At 37.5% G+C, this 8,079-nt stretch overlaps 1 protein-coding gene across 4 annotated transcripts; it reads right to left on the bottom strand.

The window, feature by feature from the left end:
• Positions 1–8,026, bottom strand: LOC104909224 (heat shock protein 105 kDa-like). Of its 4 annotated transcripts, none has more exons than XM_031552052.1 (8): positions 7,186–8,025; positions 4,829–5,088; positions 3,987–4,118; positions 3,113–3,250; positions 2,602–2,727; positions 1,537–1,644; positions 1,305–1,424; positions 1–206 (listed from the first exon to the last, which is right to left on the bottom strand). In XM_031552052.1, the coding sequence occupies exons 1-8, from the start codon at positions 7,337–7,339 to the stop codon at positions 24–26; spliced, it is 1,221 nt and encodes a 406-aa protein (XP_031407912.1). In that variant the 5' UTR covers positions 7,340–8,025; the 3' UTR covers positions 1–23. The 4 variants fall into 4 exon arrangements, with proteins under 4 accessions (XP_031407912.1, XP_010727228.1, XP_010727229.1 ...); XM_010728926.3 differs by having other exon boundaries at positions 4,883–5,088; positions 7,186–7,883; XM_010728927.3 differs by lacking the exon at positions 3,987–4,118 and having other exon boundaries at positions 7,186–8,026.
• Positions 8,027–8,079: the final 53 nt, after the last annotated feature.

Below are 8,079 nucleotides of genomic sequence, written 5' to 3'. Positions count from 1 at the left end.
TTTTTAAGTAATAGCCTCTAAAATTAATTTCTTTTGGTACTTACTTGAAGCTTTGCCTTAATTTCAAAGGAACGCACAGCTGGATCCTGATCTAAGCTCTTCTTAGCCTGTGCACTCACAGCATTGTTCATCCACTCTATCACTTCGCTCACACACTTCTCTACTTTCATCATTTCCATTTCATCAATATGGATGTATTTTTCATCCTGCACAAATAAGTTTTTTGTATTAGTTGATAAAGCCATGAAATTACTGACAGCATGAAGTTACTGACAAGAATACCCCAATTATTTACAATTTATCATCATCTTTACTAACTTTCAAAATAAATGGTTAGGCAAAGTCTGCATCTGTTACAGCAAGAGATAAGAGAATGCAAAAATTGGAATAAGTTTTCCGTTGTCCAGTATTTAAATAGGAAAGCCAGTTCACAGAGGGAATACAGACTTCACAAAGAAGTCACAAAATAATAAAATGTTCTTAGCAAGTTTGCTTAAAACACCTTTCAACTTCTAGAGCATGCCCTTTAGATGCCACATAAGCAGTTAATTGTTAACAGAAGAAGGACCTGCACTACAACATGACCTGTGACTTAGGCTGAGAATTCAGAAGATGGATTCAATGTACTTGAAATAACTAATATCACTGAATGCAGTATGTTTAAGACTGTTTAAGACTGTAATAGTACTGAATAGTTTCAAATCATTATGATATTCTCATAATGCATAGCTTCAAATAGATGCTATTTTCTCTTGTGAGCCTCAAACTAAGTAATTTTGAGTGTTTTGAGCTGCCCTATTAAAACTCTAAAGCTGATACTCAAGGACTAAGTTTACCAAAGGCAGGCATGCTTATCTAGAAAGTCATCTTTAAACAACAGTGCCAAAAAAGAAACATGTATATAGAAGTGTTGAATGCTTTAGTGAATCCTGAGTTGCTTTTACAGTAAGGCTTCTCATCACTGCACAATATCCAGTTCATATGGGACTAAATGGAAGAGCACACCTCTGAAGAAACTAGATCACCTTTTAAAAGGTCAAGAATTAGACCACAGTCTGACCTTCTGCCTCTTTGTCAAAGTAGTTTTTTTTTTTTTCTTTGAAAACATCCAGAAGTATCAAGCAACTGAAGATACAATGCACTGTGTGAGGTTTTGTTGACTACTGGGAAACATTTGTGGTGTTAAATTTGTGATCTATGTAACAGTAGAGTATAGCTCAAATATGGAACCTCTGCCAGCTGGTGGGCCTCAATGAAACCCTATGTGGTATTAAGCAAAAAACAGATTCTTTGAGGCCACTTACTTTGTTCCTGAATTCCCCAGCTATTGCAGCATAATACTGGAGCCTGTGTCCCAGTTCTTCTAATAGCTTTGGTCGCTCCTCTGCTTCTTGATAGCGCATTTCAATGGGAGTACCTAATTTCTAGAAAAAGCAATTTCTGTGTGTTATACATTTCATTAACATTCATCAACATTGTTTCTTGTACTTTGGAAAGTTTGCAATTTGGGGTTGTTTTGCATCCTAATGGACCTACCTTTAAATCCTCTAGTTTGTCTACATACACCTGCTTAGCTTCGTCCTCGCCCTCTTCATACAGCCAGCCTTCTGTCTCTGTTAGGAGTGCAGAGAAGCCTTGCAGATCCTATGTGTTAATACAATTCAACATGTCAAACATCAAAAACATGCAACAATTGATTGTGCTTCTCTTGTAGTAATAGGGTACTGGTAAATACGAGAGTTCATGCAGGAGGCTAAGAATTAAATTTCTGTTGCAGCTTTCACCTAATTAAGTCAACTAAATCACATCAGATTTTAACTGGGAAACAGGCGTCCACAACATTGGCAGCAACAACAGCTACTTGCCTGGATCTAGAGCAATGCTTGGGCTATGGTTTTAATTCATGTTTTTAGTTATGAATACAACACAGCTTCCCTTGCTATTTGCCATCTTTATTTAGAAGCAAAACAGGATTTTCTTATAAAATGTGTCAAGGGAGTCAAGTCCTCAGGGATATACACTACTTGCTAAACCTGAGAACTTCAGTTCTGCATCAGTATCAGTCATAAGCTGACAACAGCTAAAGGAACTGGGCTCAGTCTGGAGAAGAGGATGTGGGATGTACTGCAACCTTCCAGTATTTAAAGGGAGTTTTTAATGAAGGAAATCAGCTTTTTGCACAGGTACAAATGACAAAACAAAGAGGAATGGTTCTAAATTAAAAAGAGAGGAATTTGTATTAGACATCAGGAAGTTGTTTCTGTTTGTTTGTTTTTAACTGATTGGTGAGGTGCTAGAACAGGCTGTCCAGGAGACTGTGGATGTCTCATCCATGGAGGTGTTTAAGGCCAGGCTGGATGCCTTGGGCAACCTGATCTAGTACCTTACCTAGTGGCTGGCAACCTTTCCTATGGCACAGGGATTAAAACCTGATAATCCTTGAGGTCCCTTCCAACCCAAACCATTCTATGATTGTACAAATGAATCTTAATTCATCTATGCCTGTTTCCATGACAAGTATATGATGAGAAAAGTTAGACTAAGGAATACAGAATAGTTATTATCAGTGTTTTCAGGGAAGCTCCTGAAGCTATAACCTACCTTTTCACAAACAAATTTCTCATATGGTCCAGACAATTTGTCCCTGAACTCATACACATATTCTTCCACTGCATTCTTTGCATCATTTCTTTCTTTTTCCAGTTTGTCTTGCATAATCATCTTACCCTGTGTGATCACGTAAAACATTTAATTAACACTTATGTTCAAACAAGTATTCTGTAAAGCACAGCTGCTATAAAACACAGAAGCAATATGAGCTACAGCTTCTGGCATTCTCAAAACTACAGTGGACTCACCTGAGAAAACGGTGCATCATTTCTAGACTCTTATTCTACAGATCAGTACTCTGATGCTATTGTTATAAACAGCACTTCAGCACAGCACTTATTAGCATTTGTCAGTTACATGTTAAAGTTGGAGTATTACAAGCCCACTCAATTAGTTGAGTCTAGACACTAGGTTCATACAAAAGATCAGAGGGTTGCTCTGAAAAGCAAAGCCATTGTTAATATCTGCATTTAAAAAAGCAGTCCAAACCACACCAACTCACCTCTGTTTCAATATACATATTGAGGAGATCTTTTCCTAACTGCCAAACCAAGTTAGCTTCAATAGGCAGTTCCACATTCTTCACTTTTATCTTGGGTTTTTTAGCTTCTGGAGGCTGATCGCCTTTCTTTTCACTTGTCTAAGTTGGAGAGAAGAAAAATAAGATAACATTCCTGACTGACGAATTAACGCTATGATAGAAGCATCCATAGGGAAGAACAGAGATGGTGTTCTTGGAGAATTTTCAAAATGTACTTGTAAGGCACTTGTCCTTTCAAGGAAGTCCTCCTGCTATCCTTAGTCTGACTACAGTATTTCATAGACTGTACTGAGCAACAGGAAGGAAGGACATTTCCCAGATTTATCACCTATTTGCAGGTTTTCCAGAAGCACCCATCTATAGCTTAGCACTTCACTGGTGATGCTGACAGCAGCAAGATTTTAATCTAAAACATTTCCCATCTCACACAGATCAAAGAGCAAGCTACTAGCAATATCACACAGGCACATATTCTACACATTGATTATCTCCCCTTCAGTTTATAAATTCCTGACTCAAGCTTCTCTCAGCAGACCTAATAACTTTGGCCTCTAGCAGTTGTTGAATAGATTGGAAATATCTCCTTTCCAAACAAATTAGCATGTAAAGAGAGGCAAGGGTAGAGAGACTTGCATCTAGCAGGAATTCTGCAAAATTTTTATGAAAATCACCACAAGATACACAGATTATTTTTGACAATTAAAAATAAAAAAGGTATAGAAGTAGAAAAAAGGGTTTTGAGTACCAAGTTCTTCACTTTTCTCCTGGAATGTTAACAATTTTAAATGCCACCATCAGAGTATAACATTTTCAACAGAGTTAAAGGGTCACTCACTTTCTTGCCATCTGGGATTTTGTTTTCTTCAGAGGGAGGTTCTGATGAAGGGGGAGACTGTGACGTTTGCTGACCATCAGTTTGTACCTGGGACTGTGTTCCAGCCTCACTGTTCTCTTGCTGGTTATTTTTCTGAAATGAAAGCCCAGGCACAAAGGATGTAGAAGGCATGTGCACTGGAATTTATTCGAAGTTATAGGGCACCACTTCTGACACACATACTGTACCAAGTGCCCTACAAAGCATTCTGTGCACACGCAAATACACACGCTTTAACAGAGACTAGGTGCAAGTTCAGAAGGACTTTGTAAGAATGCTAAAAGTGCCAGGCTGGCAGCATAATACTCGCGTGTGTGCATTCTACCATCTTCTTTTACAAAAAGTGGCTTTGAATTTATCAAGCCATAGCTTTTTAAGGTTTTTTCCTTCTTTAAAAAAAGATATTAACACAAAATCCACCCTAACAGTGCCACATTATTCCCCATTGCTCCCCTTTCCTTCTATGCTGTAGAAAAGGATCCAATTTTCCCTTTCACAAGGTTTCAAAACTTCTCTAATACAGAGTATTAGGCACAATTCTTTGAGACTGAGAGCATGGAGGACTCCCAGTCTAAATCAAGTTCTCCTACCTGGAACACTGATAACTATGACTGTAAGCAATCCCACCCTCAAGGAACCCACCTACTGCCACGTCACATGTTGCCTGATAATTTTGAAATCCACACAATTTTTCAAGATAATACTTATTTTCTCCTTTTCTTACAAAGATATCTTACTAGTAACATCTCAAAATTAACCTCATTTTGCTTCCTTAGAAGGTACTTCTCTTCCCAAGTACGTACCAGCAGAACAGTTTCATCAGTAAGGATATTCACACACAAGAAAGGCCAACTCACATCACTTGAATTTTCAGCAGGCATCTGGTCCTGAGTTTCCAGTTCAGTCTCAACACCGACATCCTCACTATCTTCACTTTTAACTGGTTCTACCATGGATGCAGTGGACACGCTGAAAATGCCATGAGTATTGACACGGACTTTCACTTTAACTTTAGACTTCTCTCCATCTTTCTGAGCTGCCACATTCTGGATAACATACCTACCTGAAGTCAAAAAAAAAAAAATCTGTGTTCACTGAGTGTAATAGACTTGGTAACATTACAGGACAGTAACACTACAGGACAGGAAAAATACTACCTTCTTTGATACAAGCACTTTCTAAATATCTGGCCCTGCCAATAATATATGTGCTAACTGCATGTTTCCCAAATTAAATGAATACTGTGAAAAACAAAAAGGATGTTATTGTTCTACCAATCCTACCTTCTAAATAGTGATGGAAAATGTTGATTTTTATCAGAGGGCAGTTTCACTAGTAATACAGAATCAATACAAAAAGTAAAAGCTCACTCTCCCTATGTTCGTGGTATCTGTGATACTACAATGGGATGAACAAAAACTAGAAAGATTTTGCCTAACGGAAATATTGTGGTGCATGCCTTTTTAGTTGTCCGACAGAGGAACAGGATTTCTAAACGTGTAATAAAATAATAATTTCCAGCTTTCAGCTTCTAGCATTCATATAAAGCCTGCCATTACCTTTCACTCTAGGGAGAACATATGAAGAGTGAGATTTCTGATACTCATTTAAGAGCAGGTATGGTTTTCTGCCCACTGCATGGTTCTATGTACATCATCAAAACAGTGACCTGGAGACCTCTCTGCTTCACTGATATTCTCACAGGCTGGATATGTACATGCTCACATGCACCACTTCATCGTAGATGTGATCTTCCTGCATATCAGCTTTTATAAGCTTACTCTATAAGCCAAAGAATATAATCCCCTGCTGGGTAAATCCAATAACACTGAAGTTGTGATCTGTCCTCATTCAGTAGTCTCATCAGAACTCCTGACTCACATGAGCTACTAACAACACTGTTTTGAGCAAAGACTTAATTGGTGAGTAAGCTGAAGCCAATCAGATTTTCAAAATCCATGCTTAGTTTGCTGTATAGAAGTTAGCCATCTCATTTGTTAAAGCCACAGAAATTTAACTGGCACAAATTGCATTACTGGCCTTTAAAGGCAGAGTCAACATGAAAGCAAGTCTGCTGTTTCTGTGACTACAAAATATTGTGCTGGTTTCTAAGAAATGGAATTTGAACTTTGCGACTTGCTGTGAACCAACCACAGAATTCACTTCAACACTGAGAAAGTTAACTCATTTTTTCTGTTGAGATAACGGGTATAGGAGACTTCATAGTGTATGCTGAAGTACTGGTAAATCAGATTGCAGTGTTTTAGACCTATGTATTCTCCCAGTCATTTCAAGAATATTTATTCAGTTCATCTTTAACATGGCAATTCCATTGTATCCAGTGTACTGTTAACCAACAGAACAGCTGTGCCATGAAATACCTAACCGGTTGATAACTCAAGGGTAAGCCAAAAAAACCAACAGAAAATAAATCTTTTTTTTAGTATGAGAGATCTATAGTAAGATTTTATCATTGCTTCTACCACCCTAAAAATACTGAGGTCCAAGTGCAGTAATTGTTGAGCTTTTAAACAAAACCAAGCAGTTACTTGACAGATTTGTAAGAACTCCCAGCTTGATTTTACCATGCAAACATCTTTTTCTAACTGCATTATAAACATAAGATGTTTTAATTTGTCAAAAAGGAGAAAAGACATGCTCTTGCTACCAATACAATTCAAATCAACACCTTAGTCTTGAAGCTGCTACTATTTAATGCTGAGGAAATTCTAATCAAGGCAGCCTTACAGGACATCCAGAAAGAACAGGAAAATGTAACACTCAGTAACTCAAGCATTGGTTTCAGTGTTCCTGTTTAATCCACACTTAAGTTTTCTACATACAGGAGATATTTTTCAAGTACTCATAAGGATGCTTTAGTAGAAAAGAAAACATGTTAAGTTCTCTCACAAAAATAGTCTCATTCTAGTCCTGGGTGTGCTGTTACAGTTCCCTTTATTTCATCATTGGACTAAAACAACTTTTGAAGCTAATCAAATTTGGATTCTGTCCATCTATGGAATGAAATATTTGTTAATAACTGAGTCCTCCAGAGACTGAAAGCTACAGTAGTATAAATACTATTATTACAGAGTTTATTTAAGACCAACATTGATATTAAACAATGTAAGACAGCAACATTTCCAGCACAATTACTTACCAATTTTTGACTCTGGATATGGGACTCCATTAGGATCAGAATAAAAAGCTTCTAACTCAAATGGACCTTTCCTATAGAACGTAAGAACTTTGGAGAAAGGTGCTGCATGATTTCTGCTAAATACCTCATGAACCCTACAATTAGAAGAAAACATCACTTAGCAGAATATAGAATCACTCAGGTTGGATCAAATCCAGTATCTGAGGTGAAAGACTGATTTAGCATCAGAAATCTTCAGAGAAACATCACTATGCTTTGGCATATTTGCCCTATTGAAAAATTCAAAGAGGCTTCACAGCCATACCGCAAAGAGAAGAATTAATTAGAGAAAAATCCTATTCCAACAATTTTGAGTCTCAGAAGAAAAGTTCAGGTCTCGGTGGCAATCTGGTGACAGACCATCAGTAGACTTCCAGCATTTGTTCTTCTTCCAAAGTTTAGGGCTACTGTTGAGTCTGGAATAGCATAACTGAAATTCTGATTTGCACCCTTCCTCACTTAGCCTCAAGAAGCTTATTACAGCCCCATTACTACCTTACTCATTTACCTTCTGTGGCTCATTTGAAAACCCTGACACCTGATTATTATTCATTCCTTGAAATGACAAAGACAGCCAGCTTTAATTATGTTATTTGTTCTAAGTTCTGTCTACTGTTACATGCCTGTCTGATTCTAACTGATTCTAATTCCCAATTTTTTTTATAAAGATCTCCTAACTATAGAAAGATCATATCTACAAATTCAGTGTGAAAAAACAAGAGCTTCACCTAGAACATGAACACACAGTTTGCTCTTGGAAGCCTGCAAGGGAATAGGTTCTGTAAGAATAGGTTCTGCATTTCCATGAGATTAAAGACAAAAGAAAAATTTGAGCTGCAAAGAGCTTGTAGGGGG

The sequence above is a fragment of the Meleagris gallopavo genome, chromosome 1 (assembly GCF_000146605.3).
Source record: "Meleagris gallopavo isolate NT-WF06-2002-E0010 breed Aviagen turkey brand Nicholas breeding stock chromosome 1, Turkey_5.1, whole genome shotgun sequence".
NCBI lineage: Eukaryota > Metazoa > Chordata > Aves > Galliformes > Phasianidae > Meleagris > Meleagris gallopavo.
Note: the sequence above shows the minus strand (reverse complement) of the source record. Positions and strands in the feature narration are given on the sequence as shown.

Excerpts from the sequence above, each read along its gene's own strand:
- LOC104909224 (XM_031552052.1), bottom strand. The coding sequence starts at position 7,339 with ATGTTTTCTTCTAATTGTAGGGTTCATGAGGTATTTAGCAGAAATCAT. Across the intron at positions 1,425-1,536 it reads ACAAACTAGAGGATTTAAAG|AAATTAGGTACTCCCATTGA; the intron begins GTAGGTCCATTA and ends TGCTTTTTCTAG. Across the intron at positions 207-1,304 it reads CTGGGGAATTCAGGAACAAA|GATGAAAAATACATCCATAT; the intron begins GTAAGTGGCCTC and ends TTATTTGTGCAG.